At 45.2% G+C, this 27,533-nt stretch overlaps 1 protein-coding gene across 8 annotated transcripts; it reads right to left on the reverse strand.

Moving 5' to 3' along the window:
- Nucleotides 1-5,322: 5,322 nt before the first annotated feature.
- HMCES (5-hydroxymethylcytosine binding, ES cell specific) lies at nt 5,323-27,282 on the reverse strand. Of its 8 annotated transcripts, none has more exons than XM_080825521.1 (7): nt 27,142-27,282; nt 26,324-26,529; nt 14,964-15,107; nt 14,364-14,489; nt 10,783-10,964; nt 7,471-7,663; nt 5,323-5,998 (listed from the first exon to the last, which is right to left on the reverse strand). In XM_080825521.1, the coding sequence occupies exons 2-7, from the start codon at nt 26,504-26,506 to the stop codon at nt 5,762-5,764; spliced, it is 1,065 nt and encodes a 354-aa protein (XP_080681647.1). In that variant the 5' UTR covers nt 26,507-26,529; nt 27,142-27,282; the 3' UTR covers nt 5,323-5,761. The 8 variants fall into 8 exon arrangements, with proteins under 8 accessions (XP_080681647.1, XP_080681645.1, XP_080681650.1 ...); XM_080825519.1 differs by having other exon boundaries at nt 27,029-27,282; XM_080825524.1 differs by having other exon boundaries at nt 26,324-26,629; nt 27,142-27,279.
- Between the last annotated feature and the right edge of the window lie 251 nt (nt 27,283-27,533).

Below are 27,533 nucleotides of genomic sequence, written 5' to 3' on the forward strand. Positions count from 1 at the left end.
GAGAATCCAGGGTAAGTCCCATAATCAGTGCGGCTTCATACTGAGGAGGTAAGTCACCTGATTAGCAACCAAAATGGTGACTTCCTCCCAAATCTGGCAAATGTGGCCCACCCTACAGGGAACATATGTATAAGGGTGTCATGGGAAATGTAGTTCAGCCTAGCCAAGTTGACACACTACAAAACCGTCTCAGTTCCCTGTTATAAAACAGGCATGTGCGGAAGGGTAAGGAGGAATGAGACTGTCTCAAACACAGATGTGCAGAGGCACATGCCAGACGGGGCAGCCTGGCCAACTGGAGGACACAGACCCCACCTGAAGAGGGGCAGTGACAACCGGTTCTGCTGACTGCTTCCTGTTTCTCAGACCATGTCAGAAGGACCTCCTGAAAATGCATCTACTTTTCCCTTCAGAAGCAGGGAGTGGCTTGGACCATCCAGGGGCCATCCAGGGTGCCTCTGCCTGCTGGTGGTCCCACATGGGGCTCAGTCATCAGAAGCACCTCTTGAGAATTTTTTTAAATAGAGAAACCATATGCTTTTTCTGGTGAAACCTCCCACTTGTAAAATGTGGGCTTACAACAAGAAGTACTCCACCTCACAACCATCAGGACAACCACTATTAAAAAAAAGCAACAAGTGGTGGCAAGAATGCAGAGGAATTGGAAGCCTGTATACTGTCAATGGGAATGTGAGATGGTGCAGCCGCTGGAGAAACTGTATGGAGGTGGTGGTGGCTCAGTGGGTTAAAGCCTCTGCCTTCGGCGCAGGTCATGATCCCAGGACCCTGGGATCAAGCCCTGCATCGGGCTCTCTGCTCAGCAGGGGGCCTGCTTCTCTTCCTTTCTCTCTGCCTACTCATGATCTCTGTCAAATAAATAATAAATAAAATCTTTAAAAAATAAATTAAACAGGGACGCCTGGGTGGCTCAGTTGGTTAAGCGGCTGCCTTCGGCTCAGGTCATGATCCCAGCGTCCTGGGATCGAGTCCCACATCAGGCTCCTTGCTCCGCAGGGAGTCTGCCACTCTGTCTGCCTGTGCTCGCTCGCTCTCTCTCTGACAAATAAATAAATAAAATCTTTAAAAAATAAAAATAAAAATAAATAAATTAAACAGAGAATGATATCACCCAGGAATTTTACTTTTGGGCACATGCCTAAAAGAATTAAAAGTACCAACTCAAAGAGATTTGTACACCCAGCATTATTCACAGTAGCCGAGAGGTGGAAGCACCACACATATCCATCGACAGGTGAATGGATAAACAAAATGTGGCATATCCATATGATGGAGGATTATCTAGTCTTAAAAAGGGAAGAAAGTCTGACACATGCTTTAACATGGACAAAGCTTGAGGACGTGTTGCTAAATGCAATAAACTAGCCACAAAAAGATAAATACTGTATGATCCCATTTACAGGGGTTGGAGGTAGACAGAAATGGGACTTGTTTAATGGGGACAGAATTTTATTTTTTTTAAAGATTTTATTTATTTCTTTGACAGAGACAGATCACAAGTAGGCAGAGAGGCAGGAAGAGAGAGGAGGAAGCAGGCTCCCTGCTGAGCAGAGAGCCTGATGTGGGACTCGATCCCAGGACCCTGAGATCATGACCTGAGCTGAAGGCAGAAGCTTTAACCCACTGAGCCACCCAGGCATCCCGGGGACAGAATTTTAGTTTTGCAAGATGAAAACATTCTAAAGATTGGCTACACAACAATTTAAGTATACATAATGCTAGAGAACCGTGTACTTAAAAATGGGTAAGATGGAAAATTTTATGTCATGTGTATTTTATCACAACCAAAAACAAATACTACATCAGCCAAACAAAATCCTGTGTGAGCTCAGTGTGGCCCGCAGCTCCCCACCTTTTGAGATCATTCAACTTCATCTTCTATGAGGGTCCTTCTGGCTGCCTTCCAAGACATGAAGCCCCAAATGGTGGTGTCCTGATGGAAAGAAACGAAGCCAAAGGAAGCTATAAAGTGGTGAAAGCCAAGACCCAGCCTGCCAGTACTGTGGGCCTGCACCAGGGTAACAACCTCTCCACAGAGGATTTTCATTCGGACTCCTGGGCCTTGTGCAGCATAGCCTGCAGATACAGGATTCCAGATGCCCCTTTTCTCGCCCACTTAACCTTGCCACTCCTACCTCCTGTCTTTCTTCTGGCTGCCTCCATTAGGGGCCAGGAGTGTGGCATTGGGGCCCTGCCCCAGCCTGACTGCCCTTGAAACTTTTTGTGTTTTTCAGCTTGATTGTCCAATCCCTTTCACTGATACCCCTAGCTCCTGCAAATAGTTCTCCAGCTTCTGTGGCCCAGGGGAGTGCTGCCTCGGAAGTCTGCAGGATGCCTCTCCTCCCTGGAGTCCTGGACACAAGAGGGAGATCCTCATTTATCTCCACATGAGGGGCACTAGCCTAGAGGTAGGTAGGTTCCAGTCTCCCAACAACGAGCATCTGTTTCTCTGGGCTCCCAGGAGTTCAAGTGTGAGTACCCACTCTCCTGATTCACAGATGGGCAAACCAAGTCTCCGAGGTGCCAAAGGACTTGGTCCTTTGTACTGGGTCCATTGTACTTGGTCTTGTACTGGGGACCCTCTCATACAGCCTGAGCCAAAGCTCCTTTCCCCAAGGAATGATCTTCCACCCTTCCCACCACTTGTTTCTTGCTCTCGCTGAGGAAAGGGAGGGAGGGTGTTCAGACCCAGGTGGGGGATCTGGATCTAGGAGTCCGAGGCCACCCATTACTCTCTGGTTCCCACCACCTATCTACCCTCTGGGTGTACCCAGTAGCAAACAGAAGTTTCTCCAGACTTTAAGCTTAAATACTCCTCCCAGGCTAGGAACGCTTTAGATTTGTCCTCGACTTGATTAATGCCTATGGGTTGTGTCCTTCGCCAAGCCCCTCCCTTGCTTGAGTCTGTTTGGCCTCTGGTACATTGGGCTTTAAGAACACGGGCTTTGTACTAGGAGATGGATCTAGATGGATGCTGGACAGGAGCAGTGCGGGGTGGGATGGGGGGTTGAGGGATTGGGGGGGTAGGGGGGAGCAGGGTGGGCATGGGTGAAGAGACCTATTAGGACCTGGAGTACTGAGGACCGGATCCTCTGCCACTTCTAAGGCTACAGAGGAGGAAAGAATCCCTTAAGGCTTGGACCCAAGCCTGGTAGAGTGGGGCAAGGGGGGGCTGCCATCTGGGAGTCCACCAAAGGGCCAGACAGCCACAGTTTAGGGCTGTCCCACCTGCCACGGGAAACAGCTGGGGCCTTGGCCTGACCTGGCTACATTGAATGGCAGGTGAAGGCTGCCCTGTGTGTCCCTGAGATTTGTTCTTTAAAAGCAAAGGACAGGAAAAAAAAATAAATAAATAAAAACAAAGGACAGGAGATGCTTCACTACTCTAGTAAGCAAGCTAAGTACTGCCAAAAGGTGGGATTCATGCGCGCCTGAAATAAGTGAAAATTTGGAGAGCCATTTGGCAATACCTAGTACAGCTGATGACCTAGTTAAGAAAAAAAAAAAATCGCAGAACAAGACGCCAAAGATGATACAATTTCTGTAAACCTGAGAATCACAAAACATGTTCTCAGGTACAAGAATGTGCTCTTTGCGTCATCTATGTTCAAGTAAAACCTGAATGAAAAGGATGAGGACATCCTGTCCTTTCATGTTAAAATGAAAGTCCCCACCACAGTGATTTACAACCCTGACAAATGGTGGAGAGATAGTAATGAAAAACAAAGGCGATTTCATTTTTGTTGCTTATTAAATTTGAAGCAAATAGGACAAAATAGTCTTAACAGTCAACCTTCTGGTCAGGTATCCGTATTTTTAAATCTCTTGGTGATACTAACAACCAAAACCCCACGCGAATCAGCCCAAACAAAACTGGAGGCCGCAGCAAAAACGCCCCCTCCCTTCAGGGTGCGGGGAGCCGGAGTGCTAACCATCACAGACCAACCCCGCCCCTCAGCCGGAAGGGAGGGCGCTCCAAAGAGGAATTTGGAGAGCAGGGCCGGGCAGGCCACAGCCGTGGTCCACGTCCGCCGTGGTCCCCGTCCAGGAGATCCTGGAGGGCTCCGGGCCCCGCCCCCGCGCGCCTCCCCGCCTCCCGAGGCACTAGCCAGGAGGCGTGCCGTGCCCTCCCGTTAGCAGGAAGAGCGTCAGAGCTCCCTCCTGATTGGTGGAAATTGCGATCCTTGATTTGCATAGGGCTTAGGCTCGAGCCCCCGACTACCGTGGGCTGCAACTGCACAGGCAGCCGGATCGCAGCGGGCGGCCAGCCACCCAAGGAGCATTCGGGGCCTGCTCTGCGCCGGCCCACTTCCGCCCAGAACTTATTGCAGGGTTTGGGGTCCTGGTCTCCTAGACGCCCCAAAGAGGAAGTTGCTTCTGGAGATTCTTCCGTTCCCCACCCTGGGATCCATGGGAAGTCCCCTTCCTATCTCACCAGCGCCCGGTGTGCTCTCCCCACGGCTTGTGCACCCTCTCTTCCCCAAGGCTTGCAGGAACCTTCCTGGAACCCCCATCGAAGGCGCCCCTGGCTCTCTGTATGCCTTCGGGGTGCACACACGCGCACACACTGGCCAGGTGTAATCGTGTTAATGAGGGTCGCTCCTTGCCCCGTACAGGTACAGGGCGGGACATGTAGTAAGTGCTCGCATTCACCTAACAAGTAATTACACATCATTAACATTGGGAGAAAATAACGGGTGAAAAAGCGGCCCCCGCTTTCAGAGAGCTAATGAGCTGGGTGGGGAGGGGACAATAGATAACTGTTCCAAATAACTATAAAGTGGTTCAGTGCCAAGGAGGCGCCTGCAGAGCAAATCACAGGGGCTTTGATGAGGCGGGGGCAGATGATCAGCCCTCTAAGCAGCCCTGCTCTGAGCCCCAAGTCCATATCACCCTTTGTGCCCTGCTCTGAGCAGAGGCTGGGAATCTGGATGGGGTTTGGTGGGCTGTGACTGGGGCTTCTCCTCAACCAGATCCTACGGTCTCCGTGGTCAGTACAGGGTCTTGGCCTCTGTGCCCCATCTCCCCCCCGCCCCACATTCCTAGTCTCATGTTGGAGCAAGCACTCAGCTTGGTTTTAAGCTAAAGGATTGACAAAAATTCTCAATACTGAGTGAACAGAAGCTCAACAAAGAACAACCACTCCCCTCCCCACCCCCACACTGAGCCTTTTTGCTGCTTCCAAAAAAGCAATTTCCTTCACAGAAAGCCCTAGTGCTCCATGTTTGTGACAAAATCCATTCCTTAGGACTGATGCCAGGAGAAAACTGTTAAGATCCAGAGCTTCCTCTGCAGCAGCATTTTCTGAAATGTAAACAGTTTATCAAATATAATTTATTCAGAAACAAATACAATGTTTTAAGAACTTAATTCCAAAAGGGTGACAGAACCCAAAAGCTGAGCAGAAAACAGGCTTCTGTGAGCAGTACCAGTCTGCTGGCAGTACTGAGAACTGCCAGCAAGATCTAGCACTGAGAGAAGGCTCTACCGGTCATACCAGGTATAAAGGACCCTATGAATTACTGATGCTGGTGGTCCCTTACTCTTCCCAGGCTGCCCATTTGCTCTACTCTGGGTTCCTGGTTGCAGCCAGGATGGCCACTCAGTCATGAATCCACAACTGTCAACTAACACCGTGTTATCTCATCCAAAAGCAAATCTATACATGTGTAACACAAGCACCTGTTATCTGCAACAAAATTTAGTGCAGCAAACCGTGGTCTTAGTCTCTGAAAATCTGGTGTTACTGGTTGTGAGGCCGCTTGGCTTCGGGCTCCTCCTCCTTCTCCTGCTTCAGCCATCGCTCCAGGAGTCCTGCACCTCCTCTCTTGGTGGGGAGTGGGCTCTTTTGCAGGAACTGGCTGGACCACTGGGGCACATCTGACTCTGCCTTCGGGGGTGTTTTGGGCTCTTCCTTTTTGGGGGACTTTGTGGCCAGCCATTGCATCATCTTCTGGCTACTACCACTTGCTTTGAGCTCCTAGGAGAAAGAAGAAAATGTTCAAACCACCCAGCTCAAGCTTTTGGGAACAGGCCAATGTCAAGAGAAGAAACAGGGTAAGAGGTATTAGGTACTGACCCAGGCTTGGAAAATGTTACTGAGAGCCAGATGGGGCTCACTAGTCAGGAGTGAGGAGAAGGGATGAGCAACTGAGTGTGCTCCAAGGAGTGCAAGGGTTAGGGAGGAGCTCTTAGAGCAGGCCTCACAGATGAGATGTGTGGGACCAGTCAGTCAGAAAAGAGGGCTGAAAGGCATTCCAAACAGGTGCATTCTCACAGAAGAGGGTAATTCAGTGTGACCAGGCTAAGTGTTGGGAAATGAAACTGGAGAGGTATGGCTTCAGTCACCATGATTAAGGATTCAGCTAAGGCTGAACACGCTGACCTGTTTCCCCACTGTGCAGCCTGTCCTTGACCGACACTGTTCCCTCCTGCTCTCTCACACCTGCACTCTAACCCTGAACCAAAGGTTCTGAATTCCCATAATGCCACTTCTCCAGAATGGGAATTCTTCAGGGGTAAAGACCATGGCAGAAATGGAGCAGTGTCTAGTACACAAAGAATGTGTATCATTACATTTTTACATTTTAGAGACACCTAATGAATAAAAGGATCAGGACTGCAGGAGTTTGCAGAGAACTGAGACAAAAAAAAACCAAAAAAACAAAAAAACACAAAACCCCCACAAAACCCCACGATGACACTTAGTATGGAAAACTTAGAAACTTTCAGAAAAATGGGGAGTTAGCTGTTTTGTAATCATTGTCTTAACACTTCTCAGGCATTCTAAGAAGTCTACTCTTGGAACACTCAGAGCCATGGCCTACTTAAGTCCATCGGTGCCACCTGGAAACAACTGGTATTCCTAAAGCTTTGCTCCATAACTTCTTTTCCCACTGGAGGTCTTTGGCCTGTTCACCTTCCCTTCAAAACACATCTGGATGCTTGCCAATTCTAAAAAGTTAAAGTTCATGTCAGGAATGTTCTCAAATCCTCCTGAAGGAGTAAAAGGATTGGAACTCCTCCAACTTGTAGTTGGGAAAGCAGAGGTACAGAAGAGAGACAAAAAAACTCCACAGTTGCAGACAAAGATACAATTTTGGACAAGGGCTCCTTTGTCTTTCTTACAATCACCCTCTAGATTTGGAGTCCTCAAACGTGGTTTATCAGGCTCACTGAAGCAGCTCTTAATGACACAGAAGCCCAAGCCCATCCCCTCAATAGGTCTAGATAGGGTCCAACATTTTACATTTCGAAAGCACTCTCCTGAGGAGTCTGAGTCACAGCCAGTTTTGAGAATAACGCTCTCCTTGACCTTGCCACATATAAGGAAATGTGAATCTTGGATGGTTTAAATTAAAGCTGGCTGTGAAAGGCCATATCCTAAAAGAAAAAGATATTCTGACAGAACACAAAAGCTCAGAAAGGATCGTCAGAGTCAGAGGCCCCTACCTTTTTGACCAGTAAGTTGAGAGGAGCCAGACATTCAGGAGTGTTGTTTCGGGTGTTGTTCACCACGCAAGAGACTGGATGGAAGGTGATGTTCTCTGTGGGGTGGATTAACTTCAGAGCTTCCCGAGTCGAGACCTCACCAAAGTCAAGCCATTTAGAGACTTCCTCCTCTCCATCTAATATGGCAGGCATCCTAGCCAGTGAGAGGTAGAGACATTAGATGGGAGGTAGAGGGAGCATATGGACAGAAGGGAGACCTGAGTCAGCACAAATCATCCTAAGGAGAAACCTGTCCTCTCTCTGCACCTCATGTGCTGATTTGCTGCCATGTGCTCCCTGACCACAACTTGACAGGGCACAAAATTTGACCCCACAAGAGCCAGCTTACAGTTTTATGGCAAAGACAGTGCATAGTGTTATGACTGGATCCACTGCACTCCAATGTACATTCTCATTGGTGAACTTTCTATGATGACTCAGCCTAGAATTAAAGGGAAATTAAAAGGAAAATCTGTCTATCAGTAATAATCTCTAGATTTACAGTAAGAAAGAGCTGTTCACCTAATTGTGAACTCTAGGAAACTATGCCTCAGAAAGCAAGAATGCTGCTGCCTATGATGACTCCTGGTACCCACGGAGATGTTAGGAAAAGATCCTATGTTTAGCTTTCAGTTTTATGTCCTAGGCCAATGCAAAGCATGCTACACATTCACTGGTGGGTGGTACAGTTCATTTTAGGAAATAAATGCAGAAACATCTATTTTAATAATTAAAAGTGATAACTTCAACAAATCAAATGTGTACTTTAAAAAATACTTTACAAAATTGGGGCACCTGGGTGGCTCAGTGGGTTAAGCATCTCACTCTTGATATCAGCTCAGATCATCTCAGGGTCATAAGATGGAGCCCCATGCCAGGCTCCACGGTCTCACTGGGGAGTCTGCTTGAGGTTCTTTCCCTCTGCCTCTCCCACCTGCTTGCTAGCTCTCTCTCAAATAAATAAATAAATCTTTAAAAAAATTTAATCTCTGAAATCCAGAAGCGTTTTCTGATGAATGGCATCTCTGCATTGTGTTACAGTTCAGTTGGAAGTAACTGGAACATTTTACTTTTTTTTAAAATTAGTTATTAGAGTGTGAGCACATAAGCAGGGGAAGTGGCCTGCAGAGGGAGAAGCAGGCTCCCAGCTGAGCAGTGAGCCCAACACAGGACTTGATCCCACAACCCTGAGATCATGACCTGAGCCAAAGGCAGACACTTACCTGACTGAGCCACCCAGGTGTCCCATGCTTTACTTTTCTTGGCAGTGTATAAAATAATGTTTTATTTAAAAAATCACTGGTGTCTTAGATTAGATGAAACAGGAATTTATCTTAAATTAGCAAAAAACACACGACTATATCATATCAAAGTATAATTTCACACAGAATGCTTAGGACAAGGCTAGAATAGATAATCCTATTATGTGCAACACTACATTCTTTTCAGCAAAACATCAAGTATCACTTCTGAGGGCACTCAGATCTGGCAAAACCTGTTAAAGTGTTACACACATATAGTCTATTATGCCAATGCTTGCTTGTTTTTTGTTTTTTTTTTCCCCAAGATTTAGCTCAAAACATGTGAAGCAGTGCATGTAGGTGGAAAATTTTTAAGTACTGACAAGAAGCCTGAATTATTAGAGCATCTTCAAAGTAAAAAGAGAACATGTGATATCTCCTTAGCAACAGACATAAAGGAATGAACCAGTGACAACATCGTGAAAATAAAAGGAATGTCTATGGCTGCAACAACTTCAAGAAGTATCATGAAGTCAGTATCAATCAGGTCTAAAGGAACAGAAACAATGAAGATATTCTTTAGCATATAGACTGAATGCCAAACAGTGAAAAAACTGCTTTCTCAAAAAAAAGAATGCGTTATTTACACATGAAGACCTGAAAGACCACAGAAGTGGCTTCTCCGAGTGCTCGTAATAGATGGCTTGGTGGTTTTCAAACAGTCATGGAATTTCCAAAGCTTTCAGTGTCAGAAGACATGAGCATGGATGAAAATGCTGAAGAATTTTCAGCAGTTAGTAGAGAAGGAGGCTATACACTGGATCAAAATGTTCAATTTTGATTAAATTAGTATCTATTATAAATGCATGCCTTGAAGCAACATATCTTTCTTTCCTTTTTTTTTTTTTTTTTTTAATATTTTACTTATTGGGGCACCTGGGTCGTTCAGTCAGTTAAGTGCCTGCCTTCAGCTCCAGGTCATGATCTCGGGATCCTGGGATGAGCCTAATGTCGGGCTCCCTGCTCAGCGGGGAGCCTGCTCTCACTCTCTCTTTCAAATAAATAAAATCTTGGGGTGCCTGGGTGGCTCAGTGGGTTAAAGCCTCTGCCTTCGGCTCAGGTCATGATCTCGGGATCCTGGGACTGAGCCCCATATCGGGCTTTCTGCTCAGCAGGGAGCTTGCTTCCTCCTCTCTCTCTCTCTCTCTCTGCCTGCCTCTCTACTTGTGATCTCTGTCTGTCAAATAAATAAATAAAATCTTTAAAAATAAATAAATAAATAAAATAAAATCTTAAAAAATATTTGAGAGAGACAGCAAGAGCACAGAGGGGAGTGAGAGGAAGCAGACTCCCCGCTGAGCAGAGAGCCCTACATGGGGCTCAATCCCACAACCCTGAGACCATGACCAGAGCGGAAGGCAGATACCTAACCAACTGAGCTACCAGGCACCCAACATTTGTTTTACCCCTGAGATTATGATGGGAGACAGAGGCAGACACAACCAAATGAGCCATCCAGGTACCCCTTGAAGGAAAATTTCAAAGGCAGAAAAACATGCTCCAGGATTTAAAGTCACAAAACATCACAAATTTTGCACAATATTCTCCCCATTTCATGATAGCTTATAAGCTACAATTTCTCTGACACTCATTTTCCACAAGCAAATTCTGGAACTTTCTAAGGTAAAGTGCCATATTTAATGTAGTACCTATGTAGACAAATGTGGTACTATTTTTAATAGATCCCTATTACTTTTTAACACGTTCCTGATATATTTTTAGGTGCTGTCCCCCTAACTCTGCTTTTCCCATAAGTTATTGGGTTTTCACTGTACAGTTTGGCATAATGTAATGACTTTTAGGAATGCATGTCATATTATAGCCAAACTGACCATAACTGTATTTTGCAAAGCAACTGCTGCTCTAAATTTGTGCATACTGAAACACTGGATCCAAAAGTTACTTATCTAAAAGCAGAGTACAAACTCTCCTCTGACCCCTTTTGGACCCAGGGATACAAACTGTGACTTGCCTAGGGTGAATGTCATTCAAGCTTTTGCAGGAATCTACTGTGATGATGGTGTAGGAATACAGGAGGTCTCCTCCTTCTGGGGACTCCCAGCAGTCAAAGATCCCCGCCATTGTCAGCAGCCTCCAGTTGTCCCAGACTTTCTCCCAGTGCTCAGGACCATCCACAGCACCAACACTACCTGACTGGAAGCAAAGTACATGGGCAGATTAGATACTCAGCAGCCCCCTCATACACATAGGTTGGCTACTACTAAAGACTTAACAAGGCAATCATTTTGCAAGTACTTCACCCCATGTATTATTGTTATTATTATTTTTTAATTTATTTGACAGACAGAGATCACAAGTAGTCAGAGACACAAGCAGAGATAAAGATGAGGAAGCAGGTTCCCCGCTGAGCAGAGAGCCCGATATGCGGCTTGATCCCAGGACCCTGGGATCATGACCTGAGCTAAAGGCAGAGGCTTTTAACCCACTGAGCCACCCAGGCGCCCCATCACCCCATGTATTATTAACTCCTCTTGATCCACTGTTGCCAAAAGAAGTTTGATGGCAAGTACCCACTGAAGCTATGGATTTATGGCTCAACAATTTCAGAATACAATCCCACATCACCAATGGGCATTCAGGCCTTCCACAATTCAGCCCATCATTTTAGCTTTTACTAATAATTTTAATTTGAACCAAACCCAGCTATCTGTAAATGAAGCTCTTGTGCAATTTTGGGCCTTTTTATCTTGCTAGAGCAAATTCCTCTGCCCAAAATATCCTACCATTTCTCATAATGCCAGTTCCTACTTGCCATTTAAGATTCAGTTCAAGACCTAGAATATAGAAAGCTAGAGTATCCCCTCCACCCTAACAGTAAGAAAAAAGCTAGATAATTTACAAAAATCATTAACTTTTCATTTTTATTATTCTATCTTTATTTTTTATTTTCAAGCCCCACGGGGAGCCCAACGCAGGGCTTGAACTCATGAATCTGAGATCCAGACCCGAGTTGGATGCTTAACCATCTGAACCACCCAGGCACCTCCAAAATCACAGCTTTTCTTAAACTCATCAGAAAACTGAGTTCACTGGGCAACAAACTGGCATGAACTTTATGGGAAGACGGGGGTCTCCAAGGGATGAGAGAGACATGAGCATTGGCTTACTGGTGGCAACAGGAGGAAGACAAGGCCTTCATTCAGATAAAATTATTACCAAATTGCTAAAAGCAGTGTGTGGGCTAGCCTGAGATCCCAGAACCCCTGAGAGCTGTAGACATCCAGAGAGTTTGCATTAGCTTGCAGATTCTTCTCCATGAACTTCCCCAGCTGCTCACAAGAAAGATGGGGGCAGAGCAGGAGACTAGAGAAAGCCTTCCTTGCTGGTACATGCCTACAGGAGGGGAGCTCTCTTACATGAGGAAAGGCACGAAGCCTCACCCAATCACTTCTCATCTAAGAAACAAAAGCCTTGAGGGGCCAGGATATGGGTAATAAAGCCTACTGCCCCTAAGATACAGGTAAAGAATCCACTGAGTCTGGGGAAGGGTTAAAGAAAAATCCTTCTACTCCCCTAGGAAAGGAGTAGGATCCCTGAGAAAGCCTGGGCCTGACAGCCAGGGCCACAGATCTGCCTGAGACAGAGGCTGTATGAAGACATTAAAGAACACTCTCCCACCCTTTAAATGAGCAAGCACCACATGGACAGCAACAGCAGCCTAATTCTAGGGAAGGAGCTAGAGCATAGAGAGATCCTTTCCAAAGCACAGGCCTAAAGGGAGGTACTACAGCTGAAGGAAGCAGGGCTAGAGAAAAACCCTCTGGAAAATCACCCTTACCCTGAACACAAGATGGCACAGAGAAATTTAAAGCCTGTAGTGAATAAAGGTAATTGTAACAACAAAACCAGTTCAACTCCTGATAAGATCCACTCAACCTCATACATTAATGGCCTATTAGAAGAGTAAGTGTATCCATTTCCAAACATAAATATTATTTATCTCAGTCTCAGTATACCAGTCAATCAAAAATTACAAGACAAATAAAAAAGCCAGAAAACCTAATGAACTGCCAAGAGATACAGAAATCAACAGAAGCAGACTCCAGATATTTCTTTTCCCAAATACTGAAACTATCAGAAAGGGAATTTTAAAGAAGTTTAATTAGTAAGTTAAAGGCTCTTCTACAAAACATAGACAACATACATTAACAGAGAATAAATCTTGGCAAAATAAGAAAGAAGACTTGACAATAAAAACTACCCAAACTAAAGTACAGAGAAAAATAAAAAACACAGAAGAAAAAATTCAAGAACTATGAGACAGGGTCGCCTGGGTGGCTCAGTGGGTTGATCCTCTGCCTTCGGCTGAGGTCACGATCTCGGGGTGCTGGGATCGAGCCCCGAGTTGGGCTCTCTGCTCAGCGGGGAGCCTGTTTCCCCTCCCTCTCTGCCTGCGTCTCTGCCTACTGATGATCTCTCTCTCTCTGTCAAAGAAAGAACGAATGAACGAACGAACCATGGGACAATATCAAGTTGTCTAAAGTGTAATTAGAATCCCAGAAAGTGAAAAGCAATGGGTAAGAAGAAATACCTGAATATATGATGGCTGAAAATTTACCAAAAATTATGAAAGACACAAAGCACAGATCCGAGGGAGCTCAGAGAACATGTCAAACACACAAACATACACATGCATAAAAAACTACACACTCACACTCAGACCGCTGAAAACCAAAGAGAAAATCTTGAAGGCATTAGGCAAAGAGAAGTAGTAGAAGCACACATTACAAACAGAAGAAAAAAGACAAGAAATTACAGTAGACTTCTCAAAAGAAACTAGAAGAGCCAGAGGCAATGGGGTATTTTTTTTTTTTAAGTGCTGGAAAAAAACCCCCAAAAAACTGCCAACCCAGAATTCTATACAAAAGTGAAAACACCACTCAAAAATGCACATAGTGATGTCAGGAGCTGGGGGCAGAAAATGACTAAAAATGGGCATGGGGGAGAAAAACCATGAGAGACTCTTAACTATAGGAAACAAACTTGAGGGTTGCTGGAGGGGAGGTGGGCAAGGGGAATGGGGTAATTGGGTGATGAACGTTAAGGAGGGCATGTGATGTGATGAGCACTGGGTGTTATATGTAACTGATGAATTACTGAACACTATCTGAATGCTACATCTGAAACTGATGATGTACTATATGTTGGCTAATTGAATTAAAAAATGGGCATGGGGTTTCTCTTTGGGGTGATAATAATGTTGTGAAATTAAATAGGATGGTTACCCAACATTTTGAATGCTAAAACCACTACATACTTTAAAAGGGTGAATTTTATTAAATGTAAGTTGTATCTCATGAAGAGAATCATGATGATTAAAAAAAGAACTAAAAAAAATGAACACTTCGAATATACTAAAAAAAAAAATCACTGACTTGCATACTCTAAAAAGGTGAATTTCATGGTGAATTATACCTCAATACAGCAGTTATTTTTTTAAAAAGTTCTGTGAAGAAAGAAACAAAATGTCCTTCTTTGGATTAGCTTCTCTATCCCTTTCCAAATACCAACTGTGAACACTGTTGACAATACCTCTTCTGTTTTTGCTTGGGGGAAGTAGATGAAGTATGGCTGCCTTTGGCTATTAACCTGACATCGCTGCCACTCATAGAATCCATCTGCTAAAACGACACAGCGTCTTCCCTTTCCGAGAGGTACCTGAGGGAAAATGTGAGCAAGATAAGGTTTTAGTGACACAATGTGTCATGGACTTCAGTTAAAATCTCAGGTCCACCAATGTATGCAGACTTTAGAGCAGTTATTTAATTTCTCTGTACCTCCCTTTTCTTATGTATAAAGTTACCACTCACACAGCTATTGAAAAGATTAAATAATGTACTCCAGCCCGAGCTGCATTAATTATAAGTGCATGAGAACCTCCAAGTGAAGACTGTCTAGTTGAACTCAGTCAACCTACAGAATATGAGAAATAATAATAGTTTTGTTTTAAACCACTAAGTTTTGGGATGACTCATTATGCAGTAATATATATTAATAGCATTCAACATTATCAGCAACTGGGAACACACTTTCCAGGAGAACCTTATTTTTCCCCTCAGGTATATAAGGCACTAATAGCTCTGCTGGAAAAAAGACCAGAGTATGTGCCTTTTCCCTAGACTCACTACCTACCTTGAAGGAACGTTTCTCCATTATGGTATCACTACGACAGTTGGAAGTGTTGAACTTCAGCTTAGAAGGATCACTCTCCTTGAACCAAGATGGGACCAATCCCCATCGCATGGGAGCAATGATACGTTCAGATGAGTCTGCACCCTGTGATGGGAAAAGGTTAATATCCAGTGGAGATAATGAAATTTAGAAAACCAAATGTGGCACATGCATTACATTACACTGAAATACAATATTATACAGAGATTATTAAAAGGGAAAGATTCCACTTGAGAACAATTTATTTCTTTTAGCAGTTTTTTTTAAAATAAATATTTTATTTATTTATTTGTCAGAGAGAGAGTGAGCACGAGCAGGGGGAGCAGCAGGTGGAGGGAGAAGCAGGCTCCCCGTTGAGCAAGGAACCCAATTCAGGACTTGGTCCAGGACCCTGGGATCATGACCTGAGACGAAGGCAGACATTCAACCGACTGAGCCTCCCAGGCATCCCTTGAAAACAATTTTAATGATTTTTTTTTTAAGATTTTATTATTTCTTTGACACAGAGAGAGAGATCACAAGTAGGCAGAGCAGCACAGAGAGAGCGAGGGGAAGCAGGCTCCCTGCTGAGCAGAGAGCCTGATGCAGGGCTTGATCCCAGGACCCTGGGATCATGACCTGAGCTGAAGGCAAAGGCTTAACCCACTGAGCCACCTAGGCGCCCCCAATTTTAACGATTTATCACGATGTGAGTAACTTGAGTTCTTTAGCATTTATCAGAATATAAGACATACTCTTTGGGTAAGGTGGGGGATACAAAGAAGTTTAGTCTCTGCAAACGTTTACTTACTGTCTTGTATGAGAGACATAGTGCTAGGCCTAGCAGTTCATGCAGGCCCAGGTCTCAAGAAGCACATGTCACAGATAATAATACAATGAGCTACATGTTATGATCAAGGCAAGGATGCACAGGGTGCTGTGGGCACATGCAAAAGTGCTTAACCTCAAAGGGCTTGCACCATAACATATAAGGCCACAAAGACATAAAAATATTAATAATTTGAGATACAATAGGCTAACGGCCATATAAGTGGTACATATAAGGAGCAGCAAAGGAGTTCAGTTCCATCTCTCACTGTGAGAGATGGAACAGAGAAGTATCAAATTCTTTTTTTTTTTTTTTTTAAAGATTTTATTTATTTATTTGACAGAGAGAGATCACAAGTAGGCAGAGAGGCAGGCAGAGAGAGAGAGGAGGAAGCAGGCTCCCTGCCAAGGAGAGAGCCCGATGCGGGGCTCAATCCCAGGACCCTGGGATCATGGCCCAAGTCAAAGGCAGAGAGGCTTTAACCCTCTGAGCCACCCAGGCGCCCCGAGAAGTATCAACTTCTTAGAAGGGACAGAAAGGACAGGGGTGGGGTGGGGGTGGTTAAATTAGATCCCACAAGAGGTACAGAATTCAGACAAAGAAGAGATGGGAGGGAAGACTAGATATGAAATTAAATGAATAGGGGCGCCTGGCTGGCTCAGGTGGAGGAGCATGTGACTCCAGATCTTAGGGTTCTAAGTTTGAGCCCCTCACTGGGTATAGAGATTATTAAAAGCAAATAAACTTAAAAAAAAAAAAAAGAAATTAAATGAACAAAGAGGCAATGTCAAGAATGTGTAGGAAGTCGTTTTGTGCAGAAAAGTAATAGCAAGCCTGAGGATGCTATTTTTAGAAGGGCCTGCTTACAAGGTTGGCCCTCAGCATCTGGGAACTTGGATTTTTTAAAGTTTTCCCCCTTTCCCCACTGACAAGGATGGTTTGGTTTACTCTGCCTACCTAGTCTGTGCAAAAATGAGGTTTAGGTGATTATCTGCTTTCCTTCTGAGAGTCTGGAATTTTGGTGCTTATTAGGTGGAGTACCCAATAAAAACCTTAGGCTTTTGGGGGGCTGGCTCTGTCGGTAGAACTTGTGACTCTTGATCACAGGGTCATGAGTTTGATCCCCACATTGGGTGTGGAGCCTATTAAAAAAATAAAACAGGCACCTCATTGGCTCAGTGGGTTAAGTGTCTGCCTTCGGCTCAGGTCATGATCCCAGGATCTTGGGATGGAGCCCTGCATCAGGCTCCCTGCTCGGCTGGGAGCCTGCTCCTTCCTCTGCTTGTGCTCCTCTCTCTCTCAAATAAATAAAATCTTTAAATATATATATATATTTTTAAGGATTTATTTATTTTAGAAAGAGAGAGGAAAGTGCATGTGTGACTGGGGGGAAAAGCAGAGGGAAAGAGAGAATCCTCAAACAGACTCTGCTGAGCATAGAGCCCAACGCAAGGCTAAACTCCAGGACTGAGATCATGATCTGAGCCAAAATCAAGAGTTGCCCACTTAATGGACTGAGATACCCAGGTACCCCTAAAATAAAAATCTTTAAAAACAAAATGGAACAAAACAAAGCAAAACAAAACAAAAAACCTTGAACTTTCAGTTTCTAATGGGTTACCCGAGACAGAAACACTGCACATTACTACATTTTTCACTGCTGGAGAAGGAACGTGCCTAGTGTATCCCTCCTCACAGGAAGGAGGGAAGATAAGGAAGCTTGTGCATGGATTTTTTCCAGATTCCTACTGGTGTCTTTTTCCTTTTTTTTTTTTTTTTAAAGATTTTATTCATTTATTTGACAGGCAGAGATCACAAGCATGCAGAGAGGCAGGCAGAGAGAGAGGTGGAAGCAGGCTCCTCGCTGAGCAAAGAGCCCGACGCGTGGCTCGGTCCGAGGACCCCTTAACCCACTGAGCCACACAGGTGCCCCTGGTGTCTTTTTCCCTTACTGATTCTATTATGTATCCTTGCACTGTAACAAACCTTAGCCATAATATGTCTTTTATGTTGAGTTCTTCCTAATGAACCTCCAAATGTGGGGGTACCTTTGGGGGACTCTTAACACATGGTTATTAAAAATTTTTGGTGGGTAATTGGCCCCTTGAGAACTTGATGAAATCTACAGATTAAAATGCCTACATGTGCATGCACACACACACACACAATTACATATGTTGGAAGACACCATGAGCAGACAGTGCATTCTAGGTGCTACCATAGTGGTTTGGGGGTAAGGATATGGTGGGTCTCATGATGGTAGTAGTAAGAATAAAAGACAACAAAAGACAGACTAAAAATAAAACTGTGCTGGTAAATGGAAAAAGAAAACAGGACTGATTAATTTTTAAGCCTAGAAGAATGAGCATAAGAGAAAATTCTGAAGAAGGACTTGATTTGGGAAAAGATCATGTGTTGAATTTCAGGTAATAGTGGGGAAGTCTATTGCAGTTCTTTGTTTTGTTTTCCAGTTTGTAGCTGTAGGAGTTTAAAGAAATGGTTGCAAAATCTTTGATACTCCTCTCATAGAGAACTGAAGTGTATGTTCCCTTCCCTTAAATCTGGATGGGCCTGTGATTCACTTGTAACCAACATAATGTGGCACAAGTGACTCTATATGATTTCTAAGACAAGGTCATAAAATGTGTGTCAGCTTCTTCTTGCTTGCAGAGGCAATGCTTCCGAAGCACTGAGCTGCCAAGTAAGAAATCCAGCCACCCTAAGACTGTCACACTGCAAAGAAGCCCAGGCTACATGGAGAGGCAACATGTAAGTGTTCTGGTCAACAGCCTAAGTTGAAAACCAATGCCAATTGCCAGATAAGTGAGTGAAAATATCTCTAGATAAGAGGTTGGCAAATTTTCCTTCCTTCCTTCCTCCCTCCCTTCCTTTCTTTTAAAGATTTTATTTATTCATTTGAGAGGGAGAGACAGAGAAAGTATGAGCAGGAGGAGCAGCAGAGGCAGAGGGAGAGGCAGACTGCCCACTAAGCAGGCAGCCAGACATGGGGCTTGATCCCAGGACCCTGAGATCATGACCTGAGCCCAAGAGAGACGCTTAACCGACTGAGCCACCCAGGTGCCCCAGCAAATTTTTCTGAAATGGCCTGATATTAAGTATTGTAGATTTTGCAGGTCATATAGTCTCTATTACAATTATAATATAACTATTGTTACAGGGACAAAGCAGCCATAGATAACATAAATGAATGGATGTTTGTGTTCCGTAACATTTACGAGATGGTCAGAGGGCCCTAGTTTTCTGATTCCTGCTCTTAATGATCCTAGCCCCAAATATCAGGTCTTCTCAGGTGAGGCTCAGACTTCAGGAAGAGACAAACCATACCTGTAACGCCCTGTCCTCATCCCTCATTGGTGAACGAAACAAAAAGGCTGTTTAAAGTCACTAGAATAAAATCCAAGTACAGCTATTTATTATGTCCAACAAACACTGAGAGATATGGAATTAAAGCTTAAGAGAGAGGCAGCATGGTACAAAGAATGGGTCCACAAACTTTTTCTGTGAAAGGCAGAGAGTAAGTATTTTTGGCTTTGTGAATTCATACAGTCTTTGTTGCAATGACTCAAGCAACTCAACTCTACTGCCTTTAGTTATTATGAAAGCAGACAAAGAATGAAGATGTATGGCTGTATTCTAACAAAACTTTACAAAAATCGGCAGTGGGCTAGATTTGATCTGAGGACCAGTTTGCCAGCCCCTGGAAAGAATAAAGCCTTTGCAAGAAGACCCTGGTTCAAAAATCCTGTCTCTGCTACTTATGAGGTTGGACTAGTCTCAACTTCCTGGACCCTCAACTTTCTATATCCGTAAAAATAGAGTGAACCAATACCTACCTTGCAGGATCATTTAAATGCATGACATGAAATAAGCGCACAAATTATAGTTTATGATCTTTCTAAGGTTAGGATTAAAAACAAATAGTAAAATTTTCTATGTGAAGGTGATTGTTAAAGCCGTGAGGATAAAGTTTCTTAGAAAGTAAATTGGGGCTCCTGAGTAGATCAATCGGTTAAGTGTCCCAATTCTTGATTTTGGCTCAGTTCATGATCTCAGGCTCTTGAGACTGAGCCCTGCATAAGGCTCTGTGCTCAGCAGGGAGTCTGCTTGAGCTTCTCTCTCTCAAATAAATAAACAAACTTAAAAAAAAAACCAAACACGATTTAATTAATTAATTTATTTGTCAGAAAGGGAGAGAGAGCATAAGCAGGGGGATAGGTAGGCAAGAGGCAGACTCCCTGCTGAGGAAGGAGCCTGATGCGGGATTCAATCCCAGGACCCTGGGATCATGACCTGAACCAAAGCCAGATGCTTAACTGACTGAACCACCTAGGCATCCCCCAAATAAATAAATCTTTAAAAAGAAAAAAATAAAAAGGTAAATCAAGCACAGGATTTAACCTGGGGGGGGGCGTACAAAAAGAAAACTCAGTAATGAAGGAAAATAGAATCTAAGATAAAAGTACCTAGAGAAATGAAAGCAGAATGAGAAAGAATGAGTAGAAAGAGAAAAGTCAAGAGGATGCAATTCCAAGAAAAGAATCATCAGCGGTGGTTCTGTCTCCAAAGGGCTTCCCTTTTGTATAAAGCTAATCGATTACCTCCACTGTGCTCCTTGTAAAATCCTGTCCTGTTTCTTCCCAAACTTGCCTGTAACAGATAATCCCCTTCTCTCTTTCTCTCTCTCTCTCACACACACACACACACTCCATTCTCATTCAGGCAGTTAGGTTCTACAAAAGTCACTGCAAACACTGAATTTGTGAATACTGGAATACTGAACTGCTGCTCTTAAGGGAAATACAGGGTTAGGTTCCCACCTGCCTACGGAGACATTTTTATCAACTGAGCAGTATACAACCTTGTTCTGTATCTCTGTTTGGATTCATGACCAACAGCACTATAACTCATGCCTGAATGATGTTTATCTAATACGTTTTTCCCTGTAAGTCATATTACAACCTTTTTGCACTTAAGAATACAAGCCAGCACTTTAGCGTTATGGTTGGGGGCAATTTTATTTCTTATTATTTTAAAAATATGTACGTATGTATATAGCATGTATGTAGTTTTGACAGAGAGAGACACAGTGAAAGAGGGAACACAAGCAGGCAGAGTGGGAGAGGGAGAGCTTCCCGTGGAGCAGGGAGCCCGACATGGGGCTTGATCCCAGGACCTTGGGATCATGACCTGAGCTAAAGGCAAATGCTTAATTACTGAACCACCTAGCGCCCCACTTGGGGACAATTTTAAACAGTGAAATCATCAACAAAATACACAGGAATACAAAAAAACAGCACTAAATCAACTCCAAGAAGGGTAGCTGTTTACAATGTAAGAGCTAAAACAAGAAGGTAGAGCTTTGCTGGGAATGTGTACATTGGGTCACTCAAAATTTCCTCTACTCCATGCGTCCATGAATGACTTCAAAAACAACATGAGTATTATTTTGGGGAATATAAATAATTTTAGAAAGCAGGCAAATCTGCAAACTTGAAATCTATGAATAATGAGGATCAACTGTGTGTGTGTGTATGTGTATGTATATATATGTATACATGTGTGTATTCTTCCCCTTAAAGACAGAGGAAGCCTGGGTATACTGTATGCCAAGAGACGGGAAAAACAAAAGAAATTAATGAGCATGCAGTGTAAGGAAAAGACTACCCTAGAAGAAAGAAATGGTAGCATAACTGAACTTTTTCTTTTTTTCTAAAGATTTTATTTGATAGAGACACAGAGAGGGAACACAAGCAGGGGGAGTGGGAGAGGGAGAAGCAGACTTCTCTCTGAGCAGGGAGCCAAATACGGGGCTTGATCCCAGGACCCCAGGATCATGACCTGAGCGGGAGGCAGAGGCTTAACAACTGAGCCACCCAGGCGGTCACGTAACTGAGCTTAGAAGAACTTGCTCTCACCAGGAAGAGTTGTCACACAAAGGAAACTTTATTTGCAGCAAATAAGAAGGGGGTAAGTGGAGATGGGGGTGGTGATGAGCTCGTTTCTTTTATTTAGAATTAGGATGAATATTTAGAAAGGGGAGCTTTATCATCTCATGTAAATGTAGACATAAGGGCAAGTAAAAGTGACCTTAAGGTTCCACAGACTTACTTTGAAAACTTGCCTCTAACACTACTTATGTTATGTTAATGAAGCCTGTGGTCCAACTAGGGCAGAGACTTTAACACCGTAAGGAAGCAGAGGTAACTGTAGGATAAGGGTAAAGAGTCTGGGCGTAGGCTCTGAAAGCAGGTACAAACTGGATGGGGCTTGGGGTCATTATCTCAGGTAAGGAATGCAGGACTTTGCTTATTTCTGAAACAGCACTGGGGAGTTTTACCAATGATCGCCTTTGATAAAGCTAGAGGCTATTTCCAGACCTGGTAGATTCCCTTTGTTCCTTTAAAATCCTTAGCTATGGAGTTTTGTTTGTTTGTTTGTTTTGGTGGTAATTCTGACACCTCCCAGGAAGTTTTCCAAGAAGTGAGCTTTGGCAGGTTGCCTGGGTCGTTAAGAGTCCAACTCTTGGCTGGGTTCATGGTCTCAGGGTCATGAGCTCAGACTGCACTTAGCCAGGAGCGCCTCTCTCTGCACACCCTCCCTCAAATAGATAATTTTTATTTCTTATTTTATTTATTTTTTAAAAAAGATTTATTTATTTGACAGAGATCACAAATAGGCAGAGAGGCAGGCAGAGAGAGAGAGGGAAACAGGCTCCCTGCTGAGCAGAGAGCCTGATGCTGGGCTCAATCCCAGGACCCTAGGATCATGACCTGAGCCGAAGGCAGAGGCTTTAACCCACTGAGCCACCTAGGCACCCCTATTTTCATTTTTTTAAAGATTCCATTTATCTATTTGAAAGAGAGAGATAAAGAGAAGGCACACGCCAGGTAGGAGCAGGAGTGGGGGGAGGGGTAGAGGGCGAGGGAGAAGCAGACTTTCCAGAGCAGGGAGCCTGACTTGGGGCTGGACCCCAGGACCCCGAGATCCTGACCCCAGCTAAAGGCAGATGCCCAAACAACTAAACCCAATAAATAAAATCTTTAAAAAAACAAGAAAACTTGTGCTTAGGTAAGCAAAGCCTATAGTACATAGATCACAGAAAATAGCTGGGGGCCTAAAATGACTAGTCTCTTATGTCATGATAACTATGTCTCATCTAATTTTTCTGGGGACCAAACTATTTCTTTTTATAGCAGGGTAGAAAATGTAAATCCAAGTGTTAATCTCATCTGAGATAGGAGGAAGAGAAAGAAGGTTCAGGGCTTCTGGGGCACCTGGGTGGCTCAGGCAGTTAAGAGTCTACCTCTTGATTTTGGCTCAGGTTGAAAATTCTGGGTTGTGAGATCAAATGCTTTGGGTTCTATGATCAGTGGGGAGTTTGCTTGAGATTCTCTCCCTCTGCCCCTCCCCATACTAGTGCGTAGGTGTGTGTGCTCTGTCTCTGAAATAAATCTTTTAAAAAAAAGGAAAGAAACAGCTTTTGTGAATCCTCTGTTCAAGAATCAAGCAGAAGAGCCCCCTATCCAAAGCATAAATGAGATAACATTATACAATGGTCATCTAAATGATCTTTGATCGGGAATTTGCACGACAACCATACCCTAAATTTGATATTCTCAACGTGCAACTTTGACAACCTTTCCCCACCACCAAGATCTAGCAGGGAGAAAAAGGGGTATGCTGCTGGCATCTGGTGGGTAGAGGCCAGTAATGCTGCTAAATATTCTGCAATGTACAGGACAGCATCCCACCCAAAATGTCAATAGTGCCAAGGTTGAGAAATCCTACCTTCCAAATCCCTCTGATCATCACCTTTAATGTTAGTAAGTTCGCTGGACAATTCTAAGCCAAACCCAAACATGAGGCTGCCCCCTTCTGGGAACAATAAATAGAAAGTGGCTGAGAGGCCAAAATACTGAAAATATTGCTCAGTATTAGTCATCTTTTCCTTCTTCCCTTTTGGACTTGTGACCAGAACAGCTGGTAGAGCTGGGGTAGATAAATGAAAGAGGAAGTAATTTGCAAATCAGTGGTTTCAAATGCAAATGTGCCACATATGCCGGCCACTGATGATACAGATTAAGGAACAGCTATAATGATTCTAATTTTGTTTTACAATTTACAGGTATGAGACACATGGAACCTCATATATTTATTAAAATTAGGAAACCCCAGCAATCTTTTTTTTTTAATTAAGATTTTTATTTATTTATTTGACAGACAGAAATCACAAGAAGGCAGAGAGGCAGGCAGAGAGAGAGAGAGAGGAGGAAGCAGGCTCCCTGCCGAGCAGAGAGCCCGATGCGGGGCTCGATCCCAGGACCCTGGGATCATGACCTGAGCCGAAGGCAGAGGCTTTAACCCACTGAGCCACCCAAGTGCCCCGGAAACCCCAGCAATCTTAACAAAATTTGTTAGATGTGTGGAGTCAAAACACTACACTAGTAAATTCATACCACTGATGGAAAGAGGGGTCGAGCTCTCTTTGCTAGCGGCTCCACCTTCTCCATTCCTAGTTCTAGGAAGCACCCACTAGAGTGGGAAAGTGGTTTGGATCACAGTCCCAGCTCGGTCCCCTCACTTACTGGGTAACCCCAAGACAAGTTATAACATCTCTACACTTCTGTCTTTACATCTGTTAAATTTTTCTTCCAGCTAACATTCATTCTTTAAGTCTAAAGACGAGATATCGGGGGCGCCTGGGTGGCTCAGTGGGTTAAAGCCTCTGCCTTCGGCTCAGGTCATAATCCCAGAGTCATGGGATCGAGTTCCGCCTCCAGCTCTCTGCTCAGCAGGGAGCCTGCCTTCTCCTCTCTCTCTCTCTCTCTTTCTCTCTCTGTCTGCCTCTCTGCCTACTTGTGATCTCTGTCTGTCAAATAAATAAATAAATAAAATCTTTAAAAAAAATAAAAATAAAGACATGATATCGAGAGAACTAAGCTAAAAAAGGCACATACATTTAATCCGTCTCACTTTTCACTTCAAATTAGGCCTTACTGATTTGTTTCAGGAAACATGTTTTATTCTTTCCTTTCCCAGTTAAGGTTCCCCATGATAATTATTTTTATTTTCCTCTCAGTAAGAAAAGAAGTTTATTAGTTTCTTTTTTTTAAGACTGTATTTATTTGACAGAGAGAGAGACATCACAAGTAGGCAGAGAGGGAGGCAGAGAGAGGGGGGAAGCAGGCTCCCCGCTGAGCAGAGAGCCCAATGGCTCCATCCCAGGACCCTGAGACCATGACCTGAGCCGAAGGCAGAGGCTTAACCCATTGAGCCACCCAGGCGCCCCAAGTTTATTAGTTTCAAAAGGGAAGGATGCACCCAGTAAAAATAACTCAAGAATAAACTATTTCATGTATAGGGCTTCATTCAACCGGAAAGATCAACGTTTGGTATGCTTACTTCAAATATAGAAATGAACCGTGACTATAATATTATCACAAGAATTCTGACAAGTAGCAGGGGTACAGCTGACTTTATAAAGTGATTTAAGTATTATGGATCAAATAGAATAAAAATCCAGGATGGAAACAATCATGATTTTTAATAACTTTTCACAGACATTTAAAGTGCTTGAGATATGGAGGAGCCCCTCCAGGGCAGTCTGCTGAGCGTCTGACTCTTGGTTTCAGCTGGGTCCTGATCTCAGGGTCCTGGGATCAAACCCCTTTAGGCTCCCTGCTCAATGTGGAGTCTGCTTGGGATTCTCTCTCTCTCTGCCTCTGCCCCTCCCGCTTGTGCTGTCTCTCTAAAATAAATAAATAAAATCTCAAGATAAATAAAATAAAATGCTTAAGACATGGAAAAACCATTCATTTCTGGAATTAAGCATTTTATTTACTGCATGCTAGCACTGGTGCCCACGTGCATGCACACACGCCCAAACACACATTCAGGAGATAAAGCAAAGAACCAAAACATGATTATGAATTTCTGGTCACTCCAACACTACAGAGGAAATACTACAGAAACAGTGAGTGCAGTTTAACTTCAGACAACCAAACCAACCTCATCTGTTCCTAGCTTCAGTAAAAGACACACATCAACAGAAGCATTAAAAAATGGGAACTTCCATGTTCATAGAACACCAAGAGGGGTTTCAGATGAGCTCGTCTTAATCCTGCCCTAGGCCTAGAGATTCTGGTTCACCTGGCCGGGTAAGGGGCATGGAAATTTTTTTTTTTTTTTTTTTTAAGATACTCAAATGACCCTGATCATCAGTGAGGTTTGAAAGATGCGATCCTAAAAAGCGTATTCAAATAGGGGGTTCAAATAAATTTGGCGCGCATTCCGACGAGCCCAAAGAACAGGGCCTCATCTTCTAAGATGAGAAAATGCCGATCAAACTTCTCTTTGCAGTGAGGTCGGAAGTGGTTCTCAACTGGGGGGTCAGAACCGTGGGCAGAGGCTGAGCGCGCGCCAAACCCAACCCAAGCGGATGAGCATCCCCTGTGAGTCCAGAAGTCGGCCCCGCACAGACACCAGCGCTTACCTTCTCAAAGTGCAGCCGCGACAGAAGCACTGGGCTGCTGGACTGCGGGCTCTTGTTGTACGAGGGGCAGTACTTGTCGGGGTCCTTCCACTCGGGGAGCCGCTGCCGGCCCTGCCGGTCCCGATAGGCGCACGCTCTGGCCAGCACATCTTTAGGCAGGTGACAGGAGGTGCGCCCGCACATGCTCGCGCGCTGCCCGGCACAGCCTGAAGACGACAGCACGGCGGGGCGGTCGCGCTAGCTCACCGTCTCCAGACCGAGGAGTCGCCGTGGCGGGCGGTGCCAGCCTGGCCGAGACCCGACGCGCTGCGGGGAGGCGGCCCCCCCCCGAGGCGCCATTCTTCAGCTCAGGCCCGCGGCGGACCGAGGCACGGGGGCGGTCTCCGGTCACTGCCGGAGCCGCACGCCTTGGCTCCGCCGGACCCTTTCCAGCCTCAGCGTCCCGGCCCCGCTCCTCCTGCTCACCTCCCCCGCTCTTCTCCCCTCCGGCACCGACTACAGCCCAGGGGAGGGGCTCCCGCCTTCCAACCTCCGGGACTGCAGCCCGCGCCGCCAGGACGCCGGCTCTCCCGGCGGGAACTCGCCCTGCTCCTCAAGGCCAGGGCCTCCGCGCCGCCGCCCCTCCTCACGTCCATCTCGGCCCGGCCGCCGCCCCGCCTCACCTAGCGTTCCCCTCGGTCCCGCCGGTCGCCCGCTCCGCCTCACCTCACCACACGTCCGCCTCCACACGTCCGCCTCCGCCCAGCCGCCAGCCCCGCCTCATCTCACGTTCACCTTGCGTCCACCTCGGCCCGGCCGCCCGCCCAGCCTCACCTCACCTCGCCTCACGTCTCCTGGGCTCGCCCCAGTCCACCTCGGCTCCGCCTCCCGTCCCGCCTCACTTCACGTCCACCCCGGCTCGGTCGCCCGCGAAGCTCTCCTCCCGCAGGCTGTCGGACTCTGTGGGCCCGCGCTCCGGCGCCAGGCCCCGCCCCCAGCGCCGTCGGCCCCGCCCCCACGCGTTGGGAGGGTCCCGGGGCGTCCGCCGCGCCCCGGAATCTGAATCTTCTGAAAGGACCCCAAGAGAAGGCTACGACTAGCTTTGGGGACTCCCCGCTCCCGATTCTTGGAGCCCCGCTCTCCTCCATCTTCGCCCGTCCTCCTGCGGGGTTAAGCCCGGCTCCCACGGCCAGCCGCAGGAACCGGCTGGGGCCGGCTTATCCCCGTTGGG

Source organism: Martes martes (genome assembly GCF_963455335.1).
Source record: "Martes martes genome assembly, chromosome: 1".
NCBI classification, from domain to species: Eukaryota; Metazoa; Chordata; class Mammalia; order Carnivora; family Mustelidae; genus Martes; species Martes martes.